General features: G+C 41.8%; 1 protein-coding gene across 6 annotated transcripts in view; it reads left to right on the top strand.

Annotated features, from left to right (window-relative positions):
- si:ch211-200p22.4 (phosphatidylinositol-binding clathrin assembly protein) overlaps window positions 1–23,529 on the top strand; it is a 109,796-nt gene that overhangs the window by 59,197 nt on the left and 27,070 nt on the right. For 3 of the 6 annotated variants that reach the window (XM_040012571.1, XM_040012577.1, XM_040012574.1), the window contains exons 6-13: window positions 191–302; window positions 2,283–2,389; window positions 5,573–5,614; window positions 8,280–8,300; window positions 11,721–11,806; window positions 11,967–12,090; window positions 20,621–20,757; window positions 23,279–23,379. In XM_040012571.1, the coding sequence (XP_039868505.1) occupies window positions 191–302; window positions 2,283–2,389; window positions 5,573–5,614; window positions 8,280–8,300; window positions 11,721–11,806; window positions 11,967–12,090; window positions 20,621–20,757; window positions 23,279–23,379 (730 nt within the window). The remainder of the gene's footprint in view (window positions 1–190; window positions 303–2,282; window positions 2,390–5,572; window positions 5,615–8,279; window positions 8,301–11,720; window positions 11,807–11,966; window positions 12,091–20,620; window positions 20,758–23,278; window positions 23,380–23,529) is intronic. The other 3 variants (XM_040012575.1, XM_040012573.1, XM_040012576.1) reach the window with 3 other exon arrangements.

The following is a 23,529-nucleotide window of genomic DNA, read 5'->3' as shown; positions in this document are numbered from 1 at the left end:
TTTTATTTTTATCCCCTCCACCTAAACTAAATTGACATTTTGCTCGGTGTGTGGTGATGTGTTCGCTTCACGCCGAAGGGGGAGAGGTGTCGGTATTTGAAAGAGATGCTTTATTTTTCTGAAAAGCTTTGGAAAGATGTGAGAGCGATGCCTCCTTCACCCTCTCACTCTCTACCTCTCTTCTCTGTAGGCCAACCCTAATGAGCTGACCAACGGTGTGATCAACTCAGCCTTCATGCTGCTCTTCAAGGACTCCATAAGGCTGTTTGCTGCTTACAATGAAGGGGTCATCAACCTATTGGGTACACACACACACACACGAACACACACACACACACACACACACACACACACGAACACACACGCAGGATAAACAGCGAGCTCTCTCTCCTACATGTGTCAGGAATGATGAGGTATATCTGCAGTTTGTTTTTTGTGTGTGTTATGCGTGTCCTCACGCTCTTGTCAAGCAGATGTATAAAAACCCTCTCGCCAGCACATACACACACGTGTGCGCACAGTAGGTTTTGACAAGCTGTCATGTAGCTGCCAAAAGCTTCTTTTTCTACAGCCGATGAATGTTCCTGTCTTCTTTACTTCCTCCTTTCCTTACAGTACTGTGTAAAAGTCTTGAGCTACCCCTCATTTTCTATATTTTGTTGGGAAAATAATGTTTCAATAATTGATTTCTTGAAACACCATGTTGTAGCCATTTCCCTCATTGCCGAGGTTCAAATTTTCGTGAACGAGACACTCTCATGACTTCTCGAGTGACAATACTGACCAGCTAATCGGTGGCATGCAGTGTGACGACATTACATTTTAGTACCTGGTTGGATCGTTTGGAACAGCGGCCAAGCAGGTGCTGAAAAAGTACCTGATACCAGGTACTATGACCTAATGGAAAACCCTGCAAACCGTGGTGAAACTGTGCCGAATCGATCCAAGTAGATACTAATGGAAAAGGGGCTTTGGACAAGGTTTCTTGTAATTTCTTTAAGCAGTCTTCAGGAATATTTCTCCAGGCTTTTAAAGGACATTTAAAGCTTTTCTTTGGACGTTTCTGCCTTGTTCCATTGTCAGTCGAGATGATCCCACACTGGTTTAATAAAGTTGAGGTCCAGGCTCTGGTGAAGCCAATCCATGACTGATAGAGTTCCACTGTGTGTTTGTCTATCATAGTATGCTTTTACTGCATTGGGAGTGTTTGGGGGATCATTGTCATGCTGAAAAATGATGCTGTTATGAATGAAACCATTTCCAGATTATATTGCATTTTTCATCATAATCCGATGATACTTTTCTGCATTCATAATTTCATCAGTTTTTAAAAGATCCCCAACATCACTGAGTGAAATGCATCTTCAAACCATGACAGAGCCTCCACCTCTCTCCTGAACACCTCCTTATATACTGATTTGAACCAAAAAATGTCAAATTCAGATTCCCTGCTCGATCAGACCTGTTGTCACTGATTTTCAGTCTATGCCAGCCTTGTAATCTGACATACCTCAGCCTTTCCTCCCTGTTTCCCTTCCTTAAGAATGGCTTCTTGACAGCCACCCTTCCACTGAGACCATTTCTGACGGGGCTTCAGTGAACAGCAGGTCTCTAGTAGAACTATGTCAGGTGTTTGCTGGATTTATTTTTTTTTCTTAAGGACATGACTTTCAGATACTCTTCAACTGCTGTAAACAGATTTTCAGGCCTGTCACTTCTTCTTTTGTCCTTCATTTGTCCGGTTTTCTCAGATTTGCTGGCGTATGACAAGTTGTTGGCTAACAGCTCTTCACCTCGTTGGTGCAAAAATGTTATTTCATGCCTGTCAAACTCTGTTATCACTGGCCTTTTTTCATAGATTCAACTAAACAAAGGCAAACAAATGATGTGTTTTGGTGACAGGCAAGTAATAAAGTGCCTAAAGATACAATTTAAAATTGGTTCTCTCTAAGCGGTCTCTTTTGTAAAGACACAAAACTAGTCCATGCCTTGAGTTAGGTGCATTTGTTAAGTCAAGAAAAAAGAATGGCTCTGAAAATGGTCAGGTATAAGGACTGGACTGGAAGTGAGTGAAAAAGCAGCCAATGTCCAAAGAAAGAACTGTGAAAGACTTGTAGAAAACCTGGAGAACTATTACTCAAGAAAACTTTCCAAAGTCTGGCTGCTTGGTAGACAAACGTGTAGAAATGAGGGGTGGCTCAAGACTTCTGACTTTCGTACTGTACTTCACACTTCTGTCTTCCTTTTTCCTTTTAAATTTGTATGTCTTTCCCTCTCTGTAGAGAAATACTTTGACATGAAGAAGAACCAGTGTAAAGATGCCCTGGACATCTACAAGAAGTTCCTTTACAGGATGACGAAGCTCTCAGAGTTCCTCAAAGTGGCAGAGGTATATTTTTCCACGCAGACACCTTATTTTGAAGGCAATTTTGACCATTTTCCTTAAAGGTTTTTAAAACAAACAAAAAAACCCTTTTATATATACATAAAACCTACAGATATGGTGAACCAGAAGTGCATATAAAGAGGGCCACATTTTTGCTCGCACAGCTACTGTACGCTCTTCAAACCAGAATTCCTAACTTGCCCTCCCAGCCCCACATTTGCTGCACACACTTACATATATATGCACCCAAAATAACCCCGAAGATGGAGCATGTGGTTAGGCGCTCCGTTAGCTCGCTCTCCCTCTGCTCCCCACACTCCTCCATCTCATCCTTTCTCCTCCCTCGCTCTTCCCTCCGCCCCTGACAGAGATGGATACTCGTGTGGCTCTCCTTCGCCCAGCGCCTACAGATCATCCCTCTTTCTGTCTTCCCTCTGGTGCCCCCTCTCTTCCATCCCTCCCGGTGTTTCAGCAGACTTGAAACAGTGAGATCAGCTGCTGTAACTTCCACATTAGTGGGTTTTATCTTCTCTCCATTAATGTACATAAAAAAATAAATGTTCCCAGTCACTTTCCTTTTGTCTTTTATAATTGGCTTTTGAGTAGCGTTCTGAGCTATTCATATATTTTTTTCGCTTCCATGTTTTACATGACATGATTCAAACATGTAGATTTCAGGGATTTCCAAGCCATCTATACAGTTTATGACATATCCATAAATTAAAGGACATGTTTCTCAGTAGCGAGCTGGTGCAGATGAGTCTGCTCCATGTGGCCATTAACGCTACATCTAAACGATGAGTAGTCAGTGTAGTAAATGTACTGAAAACAACTGAGATCTTGAGGTGTTACCTTTTTAGTTCAATGGATTGTTGAAGCAGATTTGCACATGAGGGTTGGGCATCATTTTAAGAAAGCAGCTTTCCACAGCAGACATTTTTGCTCAGGCCCTGCTGTTAGAAAGATTACCAGTGGCTCAGAACTGTTCTAATCAAAGGGAGCAACATGAACAGTGAGAGGACTCAGGTGACTGGACATTAGTCTTCATTAATTCTGAGATTTACCCCTGTTGTCGTGTGATTGGTGAAAAATGTCTGCAGTGTAAAAGGCCTCCTGTTAAAATGGGACCGTCCCATTTTTCTAAACTCTTAAGCTTTCGTTTAATAACTGAAAGCACCTGGATTGACTTGAAATGTGCCCTTGATATTTATGTTTGGTTGTTTTGTGATAAATGACAACAGGATAAATAATCAAAAGTATAAGTTGGAGGCCAACTAATTAAAATATCGTCTTTGGAAGGCACATGTTTAATTCTTACAGTGGCTGAATCAGACATTATACTGACTTTGGACTGTGCAGCTAGCAGGGTAAAGACTGTTTAACATCCAATCGGACTCTTTTTACTTTAGGATATTTGTGTTCTCTCATGCAAGCCCACTGGTTAAAGTTGAAAAAAAAGGGGGAAAGAAAATATGCTGTCTTTCAGTTCTAATGTTTTACGTATCAGGACATAATTTAAAAAATCCTCAGCAGGTAAACGCAACCTCAGATGAACAGCAACATATGACAAATTGCACTATGTCCTTATTTAATTAAGAAAATGAAGCTAAAACACACAAACAGTTTATAGAAAATTAGTGCACCCCAGGATTGAGCAGCTTGTAGAAGCACCTTGAGGGAACGGTTTTCTGTGGGACTTCATTAGTTTTTCATATCATCTTGGAGAAATTTTGTCCCGCTGTTCTCTACCATGTGTAGTCAGTTCATTGAGGCTTGTAGGTATTTGTTCATGCACAGTTTGCTTAAGGTACCACCACAGCATTTCATTCAGGACCCCAAACACAGGAGCAAATCTAAAACAGAATGGCTGAAAAAGAGTCAAACTCCTCGTCCTTATCTGTCAGACAGAGGTTTGTCTCTAGAATACTTTGGTATTCAGAGGAGTTCATGTTCAGCCCAATGACAACGTGCCCAGATCCTGTGGCTGCAAAACAAGCCCAGATTCATCACCCCACCTCCGCCGTGCCTGACGGTTGGTGTGAGGTGTTTGTGCTGATATGCGGAGTTTGGCTGTCTCCAAATGTAGAGCTGTGAATTACAACCACACATCTGATTTTTATCTTGTCTGTCTAAAGGACATTCTTCAGCAAATCTTGTGGTCTGTTTAGATGCAGTTATGGAAACCTAAATCATGCTGCCGTGTTCTTTTTAGAAGGAAGACATGTTCTCCTGAGAGTCCTTCCAAACAGGCCATACTTATCCAGCCTTTTTCTAACTGTGCTGTCATGAACTTTAACATTTAACGTGCTAACTGAGGCCTGTAGATCTGAGATGTAACTCTTGGGTTTTTGTCGTTTCTTTCACCTAGGGGTGGGTTTGCTGGGAAAGTTGTTAATTATCTTTCTCAGTGTAGAATGATGGACTTTGCTCAGGATTTGACTTATTGTCAGCAGTTGTTTCTCTAAGATCATTCCTGATGTCTTTTGTCCTCAGTCCACTTACTTACAATGCAGAAGCAGCATAAGTAGGTTTTTTTTTTTGTTTTGTTTTTAAATTAACTACACAGTATTGTTGCTGTTCATCTGAGGGTGTATTTTAATCTTTTAAACCCTGCTTCAGACCAGATCATTTATTTATTTAAATGCTATCCTGGTCTAATAATTTAAAGAGGCTGTACATTTTTCTTCATTGAATCAAACAATCTTCAAGTAACAGGATTAAACGTTACTCATATTTCCTGTTGGTAAAGCCTGAAGGTGAGTTTGACAACAGGTTTGAAAGAGGGGGAAAATAAGCTTGTTTATGTCGTGTCCTAGTGTTTTGGAGATGGTTTTGGTGCAGGTTATGGCGTCCTTTATGAGTGTTTTCAGAGTTATCACGCCATCCTTCATGCCTGCTCTCCCTCATCGGTCAGACATGTTTATCACTGTGCAGTCATTGTTGTCATTCACTGTTGAGATGTCAAACTTTTTCATGTTTATTTCTGTTTTTGTTGACACTGCCGCTGCATGAAGTAATGATTCCCCTGTTTTGTTTTGTTTTTCTTTTCTCATCCTTTTATTTTCACCAAATGGACCCCGCCCTCCTCTTTATGCTTCCTTCTCCATTTTATCCCACCCCCGACCCCTTCCTTTTTTTCTTTTTTTTTTCTTTTTCTTTTTTTGTAAATTTTGTTTTTGACGACAGCAAGTTGGAATAGATCAGGGTGACATCCCAGATCTCTCACAGGTCAGTGTACATCTCACCGTCCACCTCTCTAATTCCAACCTTCTCACCTTTTTTCCCCCCAAAGAGTCTCTCCTGCAGCACTACTTCTTATCTCACTGCTCTCTCTGTGCTTTCATCCACTGACTCACACTTTATTTCACCCCTGCCTATGACTGTTTCTCCCTCCTGACCAGTTGTTTACTTCCTTTTCACTCTCCACCCTACTCCTTTTTTGTTTCTTTAAAAGAAAGCTAACCTGAATTTACTGTTTGAATCCAGGCAACTCCCTTCTGGTATAATTGATTTTGCTTTCCTGCTTTCCCTTTCACTTCTAAATACTCGTTACAGATTTAAAAAAAAAAAAAAAAAAAAAAAAAAAAACCCAAAAAAACCAGACTGAGCTGTGTTAAAGTTGGCCTGCTTAAGCGCTCCGGGCCATCGGCATGCCTGACGCCGATTTAAAAACCCCAAACAATGAGCTTTGGACCTTGAATCAATAAAATTAAAGTTAATTGCAAAAATGAAGGGCTTAAAAAAACAGGACAGCAACACCACTTTCTAATTGTCAAGAATAAATTTTCCTTTTTGTTTGTGAGTTCAGTGGAATCGCTTGAAGCGTTGTTTTTATCCTCCCCGTGGTTTATGATCGAACATCAAGGACATGGTTTTCTTTGTTAGACTGCTACCCATAAACACACATTATAATTCACTTCAATACCGTTAATGACCTGTTTCTGTTTGTTTGTTTGTTTGTGTTTGTTTGCCTTCTTTGTAGTTCTAAATGTGTTAAAAATAGAAGGCCCGTCCTTGGATTCAGTGGAGTGAAATTGATCACCAAGAGGGCTGCAGCTAATGATTGCTTTACCAATCCATCTGTTGGTTGTCTTAATTAATCTGTGTAAAATACTGCAGTAAGTGGCATCGTTAATTGCTTCATTTAGTTGGTCAAACAGCAAAAACTAAACACAAAAATCGAGAATATTGGGTTTGTTGCAATAATATTTAACAGGAAAAAGGCCCAAATCCCCACATTAGAGAAGCGGAAACTGTTAGGCTGTGTACTATAGAACATTGTTTTTGAGAAATAATGAAGCTATTAATTGTTTTTCAAAATGATAGCAAAAGTATGATTATCTGGTTGTTTCAGATTCTAAATGGTGATGATTTGCTGCTGGTCTGTGTGATAGAGCATTATTAAAGTGTATGTTTTTTCTACAGAAGGCATTTACAGCGAAACTAGCAGACCTGCTGTACAGTCAGTCAGTTAATTTTAGTTACTAGTTGGATGAGATCTGCTGTAAAGGGGAAAAACCTTAACAATCAGACATTTCTCTGTTGGCAACAGTGGCGAAGAAGAACTTACTTTGAACAGGAAGACACCTCCAGCAGGGGCAGCCATCTGCTGCGGCTGTAGAGAATATAAATGATGGTGTTGTTGAGGATATGTTGAACCATCAACAAGCGCATCTGCTTGCCTCTGTTAGCTGCCGTTAGCTTCTCTTGGTGTTTATTAGCAGCTCTTAGTGTCTGTTAGCTGCTGTTAGCCAGGGTTAGTGAAGGTTTTTTTGAAGTGGATGTAACATTGTTGGACTCAGACACTTAGTGAATAAACTCTCATTTGATGTGAGAATGTAATCAAACTGTTTATCAAAGGGAATGTTTTTGTTTGTTTGTTTTGTGTTTTTTGACACTTAACCCTAACATTAGCTAGCATAAAGTTAGTTTATAACCAACTGTTGTTGTTTAGCCAACTTGTTGTCAGCGATGTGGAGACAGGAGGGTCCCATGGCTGATCTCAAGCTGCTTACGTAAAATGCCAATAATGTGCAGTGACTTGTCTTTCCCGGCCACTGTATTCAAATATGGTTGGTGAACAAGCTGGCTTCTGCAAACCAGCTTTTTAATAGATGAATTATACGTTTATTAGAAGGCATCAGTTTGCTGGAAAAGTAATTACATACTGTTCTATGCATATTTATGATTACAGTATCCTCTTTTCTGCTGACTGTATCTTTAAAGTAGCAAGTGTAGGCTAAATATGGATGCATGTAATCAGAGACGCTGTCTTAGTGTTGGGTTGTGGGATTTCTTTTTGGTATTTTATATAACGATGAGTCAAAATTAACTTGGCATAGAGCAGTTGCTTCTGACAGATCTATTTCACCCACCCGCGACTTCTTTCATAGCACACAGCCACAATATGTGACTGATCCCAGTGTCATCTAGTTCCTTTGTCGCTGTCACAGTCTCTGCTATGCCTCAGCCAGCTCAGTTTGGTGCTGTTCAAATATCAGCACCATATCTCAGAGGCGAGTTATCAATTGGTGTGTCCTTGGCTGACAGATTCATCCATAACAAAATAATCATAAGCTGCAGCCCTGATTGGATTGACAGTTTATTAAATTGAGCATACTTTGGCTCATAGTTGAAATAAACTTGGGTGAATTTTTTTTTCTATTTTTGCCTAAAGGGAGGGGGAGTCTCCCACACACTGACACACAACAGTAAAACTTTACAGCTTGCTGGATCGCGACCTTGGTTATGCATTACTAAAAAATCATTAGAGTGTGAAGCTGGAAGTCAACAGCATGCGAGCTGACAGTGTGGGTGTTGAACTCATAGTAAAACTGCACAGTTTACTGTAGTCATTAAACAGACGTTTTTCTTCTTCCCCCTCCTCTCGCAGAAAACAAAAGGATCATACATTGTAGGTGGTGGGTTGCATACTCTACGCCCCCCCAATCCTGCTTAACCTCCTCCTCCTGCATGAACGTCTTCATAGCATGTGTGTGTGCAACCATACACACTTGCACCTCAAGCCCTCAAAGGCATGCTCTTCCCCTGTTTTTCGAGCGCAGAATGATCTGGTGTCAACTCAGTGCAATATGTGTGTGTCGGCCTCAGGTGGCAGTCGCTATCAAACGCGCGCACACACACAGCCTTGGCACGACAAGCAAAAGGCCATGAAACCTCATGAATAGAAAATGAAGCTTCACCCCTCCGTCTTCATCTGCATGAAAAGAATCTCTGCAACGGCTTTCGGCTCGGCTCATTTAAATTCCGTCCTCCTCCTTTTTAGATGTTGTTTATTTCATACTTGTCATGCACGACATCATTTCTTCAACACGCATGGTGCAGGTGCTTTAATAGTGAATGACCCGAGCATTACTGCGTAATCACTGTCAAAAAATAAAAGAAACATCAGAGAGAAGAAAGCAGGGGTTCTTTTTTTTTTAATACTAGCACTTTTTTTCTCAGTGCTTTCTAAAGTCAGAGTTATTACTGCTAAGCATCTTATGTTAAGAGCAAGGCATGCTCGTGATATGACCCCCCCTCTGAGAGTGTGTGTGTCAGAGCTAATATTGACTAAGCACACACACACACAGTCTTCTTTTCACCTATTCAGACTCTGCGGCAGTTAAAGATCTTTCTTTGTGCAAGTCGCTGTTTCTTTAACAACCAGGCAACAGTTTGGCAAGAACCCACTGTCTGGCCCGGCCTCCAAATGCCTCTCGTGTGTGTGTGTGTGTGTGTGTGGGCCTACTGACAGCAAACTTTGCATTCTTGCGGACGGAGAGGCAGACATGACGTTGTGATATTTTCACAGTGAAAGAATTTCCCCTCCTCTCTCCAAAGCCAAAAGAGAGATGAACTATTCTTTTAATTGCTGCATGCTAAGTATGGACGACTGAAACTCCCACTTATAGAAATGATGAGTTTGGGTCTCTAATTTATTGGACTAGTGACACATTTTGTTTGCAGTCTTGCTTCTGTACACCACCACAGTAGATTTTAAATCACCGAGTCTGTGATTGACTGTGAAGGCTTTCGGAGGTCTAACAAACATTTTGCATTAACTGTTTAAAAATTGCAGCCATTTTTATACATATTACCGTATTTTAGAGGTTTAAAACTGACTGACAGGCACTTTCAGTTACAGTTCCTTGTTATTCTCTAAAAATAAAGCAGACTTAATATCCAAAGTTGATTCAAAGTGTTGAATTTTTATTTTTTAGGCTTTTAACTAATTTTAAATGTAAGGCCCAAAGAGATGACAGTGTGAGTGAGGGAGGCTGTCATTAGGCTCTAATACTAAAACAAACCTACCAGAGAGGAACAGCAAGAATTTTCAGTGTGGCAAAATCAACAATTTGGTTCATTTTTAAAAAAAAGGGGGACGGCACCGGCCAGCTCAGGAACACCAAAAAGTCCCACCAAAACCCCACAGGATGTGACTAAAGATGACAGAATTATTTCCATGGTTAAGAAAAATAAATTCACAACATCTAACCAACTCAAGAGCAATCTCAAGGAGGTATGAGTATTATTGTGAGAGTGTAAAATCAAGAGACACCTTCATGAAATACAGACTGTTTACAACAAAGTGCAATCCACTGGTTACACTGAAGTACAAGAAGACCAGATTAGACTTGGCCTGAACAGTTCTGCAAAAAGGGCAAAAGCCAAAACTGCCAAAGCAACCCAAGAAAAAATTGGACAAAAAAAAAAAAGTCAGTCACCTGATGTCAAACCAACACAGAGGCTTTTTAGTTACAAGATACAGAACTGAAGATGGAGATCTACAGACAAGCAGCAGCTAAAGAGAGCTGTAGTAAGGGCCTGTTGGAGCATCTCAGTGAAGGAAACACAACATCTGTTGATGTCCATGAGTTTGACCTCTATTTCCTAAACAGTTTATGCAAAACTGTTCGTTGAATTAAGCTGAAAGTCTCCCACGTGGTGTTGTACAGACGCAAAACTCTGAAAGTGTTGCCCTTTTCCCAACAAGTTATGGGCATCACTGAGCCATTAATTGCATCAAGAAAATACTGTAGGCATTAATTTCATTAATATAACGTGACAAATTGATTTATTTGCAAATTAATTTTTATATTTGAAAAGGTTCTGGTTGTATTTTCCATCCCAGTTTACTTTGATGTGATATATATTCATTTATTTCAATAGAGATACTTTCTTTTTCCAGAAATCTATCATCTTTATCTTGTTTAGCTGTTGGCCTCAATTTTTTTTAGCAGACAAAGAAACACACTTTGAATTACAGTCTACTTATTTGTGTAAATCAGAAATGCCTAAAGAAGCATCAGAGCAATAACAAATACATCATTTATTAAGGGAAATACTTTAAAATAGGAAATGAAGTAAAGCTAAATAATGCAAAGCTATGTTGAATCAGTTGATGTCATTTAATTGATTTTGTTTAATTTTTATGTCCCGTATAATATAATGTAATTATTTCTAATTTTGGCACTCGTGGTCCTCCGTAGCTCTTAAAAACCATTGATTATGCAGCGATAGTGCGGCTGCCTGGCTCGCTGTCGCCTTGCTGTTTTGCTGTGGTCTTTTTTGGCATTAATGAGGCACCTAACGAGTGCAGAAGACATCCTGTTGTGCAGTGTCAAACAATTGGAGTTGAACTCGAAGCTGCAGCCGAACTGTTTTATCTGTAGTAGCATAGCAACAGTCCCCAAGTAACCCACTCGCTAACTGGTACACAACAGCTCAAATTTAGCGCTGCTGCCTGGTGTCATTGTACAACAAAAGGCTCTTTAAACACTCCTAGCCTCGCTTGTTTTTAGGAAAAACAAGCGAGGCCATGATCTCAGTCTGCAAGTGCAATAAATGCAGAGAGAATTAGTAAAGCTACAGCAGAGGCACACTGACAAGTCAGAGGTAAAGAGTACAGCCTGGCATTGTTTGACAGGACGTCGCGGTGTGAGGGCACTGCAAGATGAATAAGACAAAGAGGCAAACGTAGCAAAGGGAAGGCCCGGCATCGAAATGATCGCTCTGTACTCGGGAAGTCGAGAGAATAAGGCGCAGCCTCTCCTCTTCAACTTCTTCCTCACTCTTTTTCAACCTCCTCCTTTGTTGTGTCTCTCCTTTGAGTCTCCTGCTAACAGTGTGAGTGTTTTCTGCATGTTGCCTTGGCTATTCCTGGAGCCTGATGTACTCTGTTACCTTCCTGTGAGACCAACTAACTCTGGGTGCTGTTTGTGTCTGTTACTGTATGTGTAGGTGGGGGGTTTTGTTTTTTTTGCATGTGAGAGAAACAAGTTGAGCGGATGACTGAATTTCCTCCGTTTCTCCCCTCATACTCGACTCTCAGGCTCCCAGCAGCCTGCTGGAGGCTTTGGAGCAGCACCTTGCCTCTCTGGAGGGCAAGAAGACCAAGGAGCTGAATGCAGACACCAGGTAGACACGTTATAATCGGTCAGCGGCATCAGCCTTTCTCTAGTTTGCGTCATTTGCATTTCCATCATATGAAATTCCACCGTTCCTCCTCGAGAGTACTCCCTCAAAAAGAAAAACTGAACACCACCTCTGTTTTCTCCCCTTTCTCTTATGTTTGCAGAGCATCCACCCTGTCGAACGCCGTCTCGTCTCTCTCCTCCACCGGCATGTCCTTCAGCCGCATGGATGAGAAGGAGAAGCAGCAGGCTTTGGAGGAGGAACAGGCCAGATTGCAGGCGCTCAAGGTAACAAATTTTATTCTTTTTGGCCAAATTGTTTCTGGATCAAAGCGGGGCAGAGTCAGAGCTGCAGCAGCAGAGAGGCCAGCAGCAGCAGGTCAAGTAGTTACTGCTGTCTCCCCTTTCAAGAGACTTTTCAAGTGGCATCACTTGATTCAATTTATTCGATTTCGTGCAGCTCCCGCCAGACACAGAGCCATTTCTTCCCACATATTCAGTAATGCTTCAGTCGTTCAGCAGCCTTCGATGAATGAAATCAGTGCAGGCTTTTATTTTTATATATATATATATATATATATATGTATATATGTGTGTATATGTGTATATATATATATATATATATATATATATTTATTTATTAGGGGTGCAACGATACACAAAATTCACGGTTCGGTTCGATTACTTTGGTGTCACGTTCGATATTTTTTCGATACAAAAAAATGTTCATGCCTTTTTACTTTGTCATTTATTTAAAATTATAAATATATATTTTAACTCAAAAGTACAGTTTTTAAATTTAACCCTAACCCTTGTGCGTGTGATTTTTTTTATTTTGACAGCGAATGCGCACCTGCGGACAACTTATGTGCAGCCCTGGTTTATCTAGCTCATCATATTGCAGCCAAAGAAATTATTTTGTCCATGAAACCATAAAGCTGCACTTTCTTTTTGCCTTATAGTCTGATTTTGTCATAACTTCTCCGTTTTGTGGTAGCTTTTCTTTTGCTGTCACTTCTTCACCCTTGACTGTCTATTTGGCCTCAGCAGAACTGAATGCTTTTACACATGCACTCACATAAGCTCAGCGACCTTCTCTGCGCGATCCAACCTCCCACATGTTTAAGCTTGCTGCGGAGATTTCACTTGTCATGTTTGCATAGTAAGCTACGATTAATAAGACGATGTCAGAGGAATTGGTGCACAAATTATCATCACTCACAGATCAGTGCTGTCGCTCTCTATACACAGTTCGCACGATTGCAAAGTGAAAGCAAAAAAACAAGCGCAAATTCAAACACGACTTCAATATGTCACATATTGACAGTGGCTCACCGATGCCAATGACATAATTACCCAGCTACATTTCTGACAGAATGCAAAAGCATTGACATATATTTTTCCTACAATAGCCCAACGGGCAGGGAAGAGAGAGATTTTGGCAGCCCGACTGGAAAAAATCGCTAGCTCCGGGACGTCGGGCTAGCGATATTGCAAGCCCTGTATCTGATTGAGGAATCACTCATCTTTGGAAAAGAGAGTTTATTACAGAGAAATGGCTCTTTCCAAAATAAAAGCTATACTATCCGCTTCTTCTGGGCTATATTCTCAGCAGCATAAGGAGAATCATGTGCTAACAGCTGTCTAAATTACTCGGCTAAAGTTAGTAGCATGCTTGCTTTTTTTTGTCTGCTTCCACTTGTCTTTGCACTAGGATGATGTCGGCGTAAATGTGCAGTCATATTCGTTGTGTTCCCACTAGTGCTTTCAGGTTAATCTCGTTGAAATGACCTTAACGCCACAATACGGCAAATCTCCGTTAACGAGCCACCGCCGATCGCTCCGTGCATGGGGCTACACGGCCAACACGTTAACGAGCTAACTGCGCTAACACACTAGTTCACACCAATGTAATTGAGCATTGCATGGCACATCCAACATACTGTTTTACTTTAGTCCATGACTCGCTTACCTTCAGGGTCATACGTCACATGAAAACCAAAATAATTCCAAACGCCAGATCTGAATGAGAGTGGGGGAGGTCCATGTTAAAAGGAGAGCTTAACTTCTGTCTTGCTAGCTTGCCCTGCGCTCTTCCTTCTGACTATGCTGTCTGTGTTGAGCGCTCAGTGGATCTGCGCTCGACAGTGCAGCCTAGGCGGAGTAGTCGAACGCAGATTCACTGAGCGCTCAACACAGACAGCATCGTCAGAAGGAAAATTGATAAAATAAATTACAAATGTTGTATTGTTCGATACATATGCGTACCGAACCGAAAGCACTGTATCGAACGGTTCAATATCGATACGAATATCGTTGCACCCCTAATAGATATATAGATATAGATAGAGATATAGAGATATAGATAGCAGATAATGTCGTAGTGTTCAGTGTTGAATGCTCATTTTTATTGAACTGTATTAGAGCAGCTTTGCATGATTCCCACAGTTTAAAATGATGCTCATCGTTCTCACACTGAGTTTTGATGAAACTTTGGTTGCTCTGTTGTCATTGAACAGCAGATGGTTGGAGCTCATCCTTTCTCTTTGACCTCATGCAGGCCAAGAGCAGACGAGCTGTGTGACACAGAGCGTGAAACTGATTACGTCTACACATGCTCAAAAAAACCATACCTGATTTTAGCTCCTCCCCCCTTGAAAGTCATGACTATGTTAAACTTGTGCAATAAGCCACCCTGAACCTGATGTTCACTTTGAAGACAAGGAAGAAGTCACAGAAAAAGATGGCACAGGCCACATGAAGTCGCTGAATGTTTTTCTTGGATGCTTCTGGACATTAGACGAGAACTTTGTGTTGAAAGTTCGATACAGTGGGACAAAATTCAAGTGTAAAACCCAGTGAATCTCGTAAATGGACAGGCGTGCTTCCGGCAGCATTCCTGACCCTTGGGCTCAGACACCACACGCTCCTCCACTGTCATTGCCAGTCATGGTCCTCGACATTAAAATCGGGTCATTTAGACACAGAAGTCGGGAGTGATGCAAACGTAAATCAGGTGTGGATGTTGCTTTTTATTGCTGGAGTCGGAGTGCTTGTTATAAGTCTGTGCTTGAAGCTCTTTAAACCCATCCTATAATCCAGCCTGTCTATATGGAAATAAAGAATAATAGCCTCACAAAAACCACCTCCATGACGAGCGTAGCTGCAGTCCTGTCTCTGGAAAAACTCTACTGCAAATCTCCTGCAACATTTAAGCACTTACAAGTGGGGAGGAGAAATAAAATCCATACTGCTCCACCTTTGCTTTACCGGTAGAAGACCGGCTGTGTTGTTGTTGCGTTGCTGCTGAAAGATTGTCGAGTAACTTTGGCGAGTTCTGAACTCACAGTCGAGGATAAAGGCCAGCAGTCTCAGTGGCGAAGTGAGCAATAGAAAAGTCAAGTGTAAAATGTGTTGACGTTTCTTGCTCCAGCCCTGGGAGTCCTGCCTTACAGCAAACTGTAATTGAGTAGGAGCAGTGAAGCTACAACACAGCGACTCAGTGTGTGTGTGCATGTTAAGCGTGCTTACATCCCGGCAGAAAAGATACAGTACGTGTCTCCCAGTGTTACTGGGATCTCTGTGAGCTTTGTGTGTATCCTGGCAGATTACACTCGTCTGTGTGTTGCCAGCCAGCCAGCGCGCCTAGGTGTGCGCTCGCGTGCACGTGCTTGATTGGATTTTAGCACGCTGTTTACTCCGTGCCTTTGGTTGCCCCCCGTTTCTGCCAGGGTCCACAGATTACCTTTTGGGTTTAGTAAGAAAGGAGAGGGGAGATAAAGTGAGAGCGAGAGCAGAACAGAGTAAAGAAGAGGAGCTGAAAAGAGAGAGAACGAGCTCTGGGGTGAGCGGGGGTCGTCCAAATACTCTAGTCCAGCTGTCTGTGCTCTCTGGTGTCCATATGGACACATGCACTCACGCTCAGCTACTGTCCAGCTGGGGCCTCAGCCAAAACAATAACAGCAGTTCCCATTTGTTCCTCGCTGCACTGTCAGAATAACGATGAAGAGGACTCGGCCTGGGTGAGGCCGGCGCAGCAGCAGCATGAGCTTCTGCTTATTAATCCGCTCAAAGTCCAAAATCCCTGAAAGGTGGACGAGGTTGTAAAGTGCAGTAGAACATTTGCATACATTGAAAGTTCAGGCTGAAGTGAAAATGCCTGGACAAGCACCTGAAAGCTTAAACATTCAAGACGTTTTATTGTCATTATGCAAGCAAAACCATGACAGTAAGGCAGTGATCCCTCAGTGTGTAAAAAGTGTTGGTTCAAGTCAGTTTCTGGCCACTTTCATTCTCTCTTTTTTTTTTTTTTGACTTATTATTATTTTTATTGTCCATTTTATTTCTAGTTTTGCACTTTAGTTTTCCTTCTTGTTTTAAGACGTGATTTCTTTTTTGCTACTTATTCTCTAACGTGTGCCTTTCTCTTATTTTTGTATGTATTTCTCCTGCTGTCTACTATTTATATTTTATTCCTGCACAGTTGGTGTTGAGCACCCACAGTTTCATTGTACATGTACAATGACAATAAAGGGCTATTCTATTCATTCTATTTATTGCTTTCTTTTAACTGGGAGCACTTTGGTCAGAGCTGTTGTTTCCTTTTTCCTTTTTCTTTTTTCTTTAAACACGCACTATCAATAAAGTATATGGACATATGTGCATCGATCCCTGTGGAGAAATGAGTTCATTGCCACAGCGAATCAGGGGAAGGACACGAGTGTGAGACGAGAAATAGGCAATAACAACAGCGAGAATGACAAAAGCGAGCGATGTGGTCGCTGAAAACGGCACTCGAAGCTTCAACGTCTTCTGTGACTCGCATGGAGAAACCGATATTAGTTATTAAGTGTGCCTATGCCAAAAGGCACACTTATTACTATTGCTCGGATTTATTATTCTTATTATTAAGTGTGCCTATGCCAAAAGGCACACTTATTACTATTGCTCGGATTTATTATTCTTATTATTATTATTTTCCTTTTTCAGCCTGAAATTTCCGCGCGTAACTCATCCCACAGTTTTGACACAAGCTTCATATATGTTATATCATTTTGTGCGGCTGGATCAGGAATGGTGTGCTATGACTTTTGGTGTTTATTACTTCTATAGTTTTTTAAATATGAATATTTTAATGCAAGTTTTTGCCCATTCAAATGAATGGGAACGAACGAAAGTGAAACTTTACTTACTTTGTGGTGTGTTTGCTCACTCACTTAATTTGTGGTGTGTTGGCTCACTCTAGTGGTATGTCCCCGTATTTGGATTACCATAATGACAACAATATGAACGGCGCGCACAGCGTCGGTGCTTTCAGGAACCATTGGAATTCTTAAGGTTGCACGAAGCATTGAATAGTTACGGTAACGGCAAGGGTGTATGCTTGGTGGAAAACTGCATATCCCACAATTCAAAGCACGCCTCTACCAGTCAAACAATGGTGGCTGCCACTTGGTTTAATATATTCCTCTTATTTGTGTTTCTAGGTCACAAAGTAAACTTTTAAGATATTTTCAGGTGAGAATGTAGGTGTGTAAACGTCAAATATCTGCTCGTTTTGTCAAAACATCCCATATTGGCAACAGATTTTTCACGATGTTGGCTAGCTAGCGCGGCTAGCTAGCCGGCTAGCGCCGCTTCACTCAAAAGCACCCAGGCTTGGCTTTCAGTGAGGCGTCTCTAACTCCTTTCATCCCCGATAGCTCCGCAAACAGTCTTTGTCTTAGCTGGACTTATTTTTCGTTTATATGGGCCGATGATGCTGGTCGATGAGGAAAAACTAACTGAGTTGTTTGGTGGTGGCTAACGCGGAGCTAGCTAGCCACCGGTATGTGTCTCTTTCCCCTCATATGTGGGGAAAGAAACATGTGAGGCGGCCGCCGATCGACCGGTTTTCAGGTGAGAATGTAGGTGTGTAAACGTCAAATATCTGCTCGTTTTGTCAAAACATCCCATATTAGCAACAGATTTCTCACGATGTTGCTGCTAGCCGGCTAGCTAGTTCGGCCGGCTGGCTAGCTAGCGCCGCTTCGCTCAAAAGCACCCAGGCTTGGCTTTCAGTGAGGCGTCTCTAACTCCTTTCACCCCCGATCGCTCCGCAAACAGTCTTTGTCTTAGCTGGACTTATTTTTCGTTTATATGGGCCGATGATGCTGGTCGATGTGGAAAAAATAACTGAGTTGTTCATATACCGGTGGCTAGCTAGCTCCGCGTTAGCCACCGGTATATGTCTCTTCCCCTCGTATGCGGGGAAAGAAACACCGATCGACCGGTGGTGGCTAACGCGGAGCTCAATCGTGGATAAGGGAAACCCAATGCAGGAGAAGCAGGCGGCTGGTGAACTGAATTTCAGGTAAGACGTTATTAACTGCACTCTATTTGGGTCAGATATAAACCGAGTTTAGGTGTAGTTTATTTTCGTTGTGCTGACAGTTACAATAACTGTACTGCGTGCTAGCTAGCACGACGGAGTTTCTATACAGCTGTGCGCGCTAAGTTACTGATTTTGAACTTTATGACAGCCTCCCCTATTTTCAGGCGAGAATGTAGGGGTGTAAACTTCAAATATCTGCTCGTTTTATCAAGAAGTCCCATATTTTATCAAGAAGGCCCATATCTCTCACGATGTTACTGCTAGCGCCGCATGGCAGCTAGCTGGCTAGGGCGGCTTGGCTGACACCTAGGCCGGGCTGACTGATACCCAGGCCGGCTCACGCTCTCGTTTCACCGCCGCATGGCCGCTAGCTGGCTAGCGCGGCTTGGCTGACACCCAGGCCCGCTCACGCTGTCGTGTCACCCCTAGTCTTTCGTGAACTTCCGGTGAACTGAATGTCAGGTAAGACGTTATGTATATGTAAGGTAGTGACTGGAATAAGTCACAAGGTGTCGCTGTTGAGCTGCATATATGTTGTATATTTTAGCAATTTTGACCATTTGTCCTCTGCAGGACACCGTAGTTCAGAATTCTCGTTCGCGTGGGCGCCATCTTGGTTCAGTGTTTACTGTGATGTGCAAAGGTAAGCACTGTCAGTGGCGAGCTGCATTGGTTTTGTTTAAAAATAAGTGTTCCACTGTGTAAAATAGCGGTTTGTCATTTAAGCCGAGCATATATTTTGTTTATTGAGAGGTTCATGTATTGTCTGATGAGAGTATGAGACAAAGATATACTTTTCTTTCTTACTCTCATATAAAATATTTAGCTTTTATTAAATAGTTATCTGAATCTTACAACCAAAGTTTGTATAATAATACACAAGATTGGCTGTAGACCATTGTTAATCATTCAGAACACTGTGTAAAAATAACAAAAAACAAAAAGTGAATGAAAAGTGCATAAATATTTATTTTACGTGTTTGATGTGTGTGGCAGGGCGTGGTCTGCAGTGCCGCTGCAGGGGAGGTGGACCCACCTCAGGGGCATCTGCAATCACGCCTCTCAGGTGTAAAGTCTGTGCTCTCTCTGCTTTTTTTTTTTTTTTTTTTTTTTTTTTTTTGTGTATGTGTCGGGCTGTGAGATGAAAAGCTACAGCCGGCTGTGTGGGTACAGCAACTATGTGTGAAAAGTGGTCCATAACGTAATGCTTCAAAGTGTGTTCATGCAAACATTGTCGGGTCTGCTTATGAACCTCTGCGCACAGCGTCTACAAATTGGGGCTGTACGAAGTCACCTCATCTTTACACAAAACTGTAAGCTGTCATCTGTGAGGCGCGAGCGGTGTTTGGTTTTACCATAGTTCATGGTGGAGAATGGCTGCTCTGCTGAGTTTTGCTCTCTGTAGCCGTTTGAATGGCAAACTATACTGATTAGCGGCGGCATAGGCACACTTAAAATTTCTTCAGAAATTTTCGCTTTCTAGTTTTTATTATCATGCATTTTAAATTTTAACACAGACGACTGAGAACAGAGTTGCTTGACAGTTGGACGTCTTCCGTCGAGCTGATCCTGATGCAAAATCTTTATATTAATGCAAGAGTTAAGAGTCTCTAGAGCTGCAGGAACACCTTCAGAGTGCTTTGATGATGATCTGATGAATAAATTATTTAAAACTGCATTATCCAGATGTGTTTCATAACCTGACGGCAGCCTTTTTTACTCCTGTTTCAGCTAAATGTAAAGGCGTGCGCAGCTCAGGCTTCACATGCGTTTGAATTCATCTTCCCGAATCAGCGGAAAAGGCACAAAATTCTAAACCTGTTATTGTTTTCTCCAGTTTGGTTGGACTCTGCTGATGTCGGCGTTTCTGTCACCAGAGAGATCCGCATTCAGCGTTTCAGCAGCACCTGAGTCTCGGGGTCAAGCGCTGCTGGACTTTTTAGCATCGCAACAAAAAAGAATTTGCTGGAAACAATTAGTTTTAAAGTACTTTACACTAATAGCCTGTCATTGTATTGTTGTGTGCACTGAATCAAAAACAACACGGCAGCCTTGGCAGGCGAAACTGCACAATAATCTGAGGCTGGGAATTCATTTGGCCTGCCTTTTAAAGCCAAGAAGTGACTCTGTAGATCCCCAAAGCGTACTTTCTCCTGTGTATTTTCTCTTGCTCATCCTTGCGTCACATCGTTCATTTGTGAGATTAGATGCCTGAATCAAAAACGGCAACACAAAGCTACATAACTGCGGAGGTTTAGGGTGGTACTTTCCTCTGTGGAAATGTGTATTTTTCTTCAAGTGCACACAGTGTGTCACTTCCCCCGGATCGGAGCTTGTTGGAAAAGAGCCTTTTGTTTATTTCTGTGGGAAATAGCTGTTTAAGTGTTGCCTTCCTGATCACATTGTGCTGTTTTTCACACTCCCGGCTGTGTGTTCTCCTTCCAGGACCAGCGCCTGAAGGAGATCAGCATGCAGACTCCACCCTCTGCCTCCCCCAGCAGCCAGTCGATAGGCAGCGCCAACAACAACAACCACGTCACGCAGACCCCGGAGTTTTTCAGCTCCACGCTGTCCACCAACAGGTGAGCACGCTGCACAGCCAAACACCTCCCTCACACAGTCATACTCATCACACTGAAAAGGAGCCATTAGCTTAAATATGCAGCGCTTTGTAAAGATGTTCAGTAACGAGCACAGGTGTGCACGTTAACGAACAGGTCGGTGAGGAATTTGCATTTTACCACCGTCCCGTGTGCAGCAGAGATCTGACTTCATGCTGCAAGCAGCAGGTTTTCAGACAAGAGCAGCACATCATAGAGTTCTTAAATGAAACCCACTTGGTAATATGGTAAGTGATACAGCACCACTGACCAGCTACAGTGTAGCTGTAACACCAATGCACTGTGTTAGGCGTAGACAGGAGTTACTTTGTAACTCATCTAAAACCTTACGCTACAGCCTGACGTTCACCCGGAGAAATGTAACTCCACGTTACATCAGCACAGTCTGCAACACTTGTGATTGGTCCGTTCAGTTACATTGTTTCCTCCTGTGTTAGTAGGCAGCTACTTTTCAGTAGGGCTGGGTATCGTCACTGATTTCTAGAATCGATTCGATCCAATTCGATTTGAATCTGTGAAATTTTGCCTCAGACAGTCAGAAATATTAGAATTTAGATCAGTACATTTACATATTTTTGTATCTATAAAAAGGAAGCTGACACTCGCAAGACTTTATCAAAGGTGTGAGCGTCACAGCAGAGGCCTTTGTGTCAAAGTAGCTGAAGATAAAACACAGAAAAACATGAAGGCGAGTTTCCTGACCTGGGATTTTATAAAAATATTCTGCAGTACATCAAAAACGAAAGAAAACCATTAATCAACATATGAAAATTACCTCTGAAGTTACAGCGGTTTTATTAGAGACACGGCTAAGCATTTTGCATTTTGCATCATTTTAAAAAGTTTACATTTGTTCAGTATTGAACGGCAGAAATTAGGTTTTCTTTTCTTTATGATCAGAATCAGCGAGCTGTCGGCTTTCAGCCCCGACCCTGTCCGTGCCGTCGGGTGAGAAAGGCGACATCTCACTCATTCTGATCCGCGGGTCCGCGCTTTGTGTTTACGTCTTTGTGCAGAATCCGTGTACCTGCTCTCATTTACTGTTTTGGCTGTTTGGTGGTTGTCGAAACTGAGATTCTGACATTTCGGGCAAAATAAATTTATATTAAAAAATCGATTCAGGATTTTAATGAATCGATATCACGTTATCCAAGCCAGAATCGATTATCGAAACCCACCCCTACTTTTCAGACTGTCATCTGGATGTGATGCACAAGCAACAAATGAGTTAGTGATTCGTTTTCTGTCAAGTCCATGAAACACATTGGCTTTGATTTGAGGGTGATCATGTGACTGACGTGATTTTTATCCTGGCATCCTAGGTGAAAATCAGTGGGAGCACTGTTGAGTTCCCGCCTCTTACATACAGTCTTGTCATTGAAACCCAGTTTGCACTGGCGTGACGCATTACTAAATCTGTTCTTTAGTTTGTATGAGTGCAGAGCCAGTATAGGAAGTCAGCAGTGTGCAGACAGACGATAACCACTGTTAAAGAGGAGCTGATAGAAAACTTAAAAAGATGCATTTGAATGATGGTGATGCTGTGAAGATCTAATGTTGTGATCTAACCTTACATTACGCTGTCACTCGTGAACTTTGTGCAGTATGAGGAGAATCGGTCAGGACATGGTCCTTGTTACGTTCTTACTACAGGAGATAGTCCACTGCAGACAAGTTCTCACTACTGGAAACACTTAAGGAAGCTGCCAGGAGGCAGGACACATGACAGACTTAATTGGCTAAACTGTTCTCACATGCCTGAAATTCAACATCACGCAGACTTTGCTCTGGAGACATGATGACATTTACATTCTTACTCACAGCTCCGGTGGGTGAAATATTAGGGCTGCAGTGGGTTCTAGGTGCTGGTGCCCAGCCATTTGAACTCAACAGGAGGTGCTTTATATTATAATACAGATTTTCAGCTGAAGTTTCAAGATGTTAATGAACTTTTTAAAGACAGTAACAAACCTCCTCTTGTTGTGCAACAGAGATTAAAAATATATATTTGTTTTCTGTCAGCGTGCATTTTAAAAAAAATTCTTATCTAACACAACACATCCTTCTCGTATCTCATCTCCGGCTGTAGCGGAGGTAAAGTAAGACTATTTATTCTTGATAATCAGAACAGAATTTAGGCCCAGTGTGCACGCTCTGAATTTACTGCTCCTAACTGCTTTATTGCTCTCTGGAAGTTTTTACAGCCCTTCAGAGCGGGAGGATTAATCTTTATCTGTGACAAACGAACATTTTTAGTGGTGGCTTTAGCTATTTATGCTCAATTGATTAAATATTAATGCTGCGTCTCCATCTGTCTTTCCGTATCTCTCTGTTCTCTCGCTGACTTACTCGATTCCTGTTCCCCTTTTTTCTCCCCCTCCTCCCTCTCGACTCATCCTCATTTCTTTCACCCTCTTTTTCTTTTTTCTTTTTTTTCTGCTCGCCTCTTCTGTGGCTTTCCTCTCTGCTTTTCTCTCCTCAGTGTGCCCAATCTGAACAGTGACCTGTTTGATCTTCAGCCGGCCTTCATCCCTGCTGTGCAGAGCACTCCTTCCATCTCCAACGCCAATAGTGCCTGGGGAGGTACGTTACCTGCATACATACACGTTTTCATTTATATATATATATATATATATATATATATATATATATATAAATAAATATATAATATATATATATATATCTATATAGATATATATATATCATATATATATCTATATATAATAATAAATA

Source organism: Simochromis diagramma, unplaced genomic scaffold (genome assembly GCF_900408965.1).
Source record: "Simochromis diagramma unplaced genomic scaffold, fSimDia1.1 OVJJ01000612.1, whole genome shotgun sequence".
NCBI lineage: Eukaryota > Metazoa > Chordata > Actinopteri > Cichliformes > Cichlidae > Simochromis > Simochromis diagramma.
Note: the sequence above shows the minus strand (reverse complement) of the source record. Positions and strands in the feature narration are given on the sequence as shown.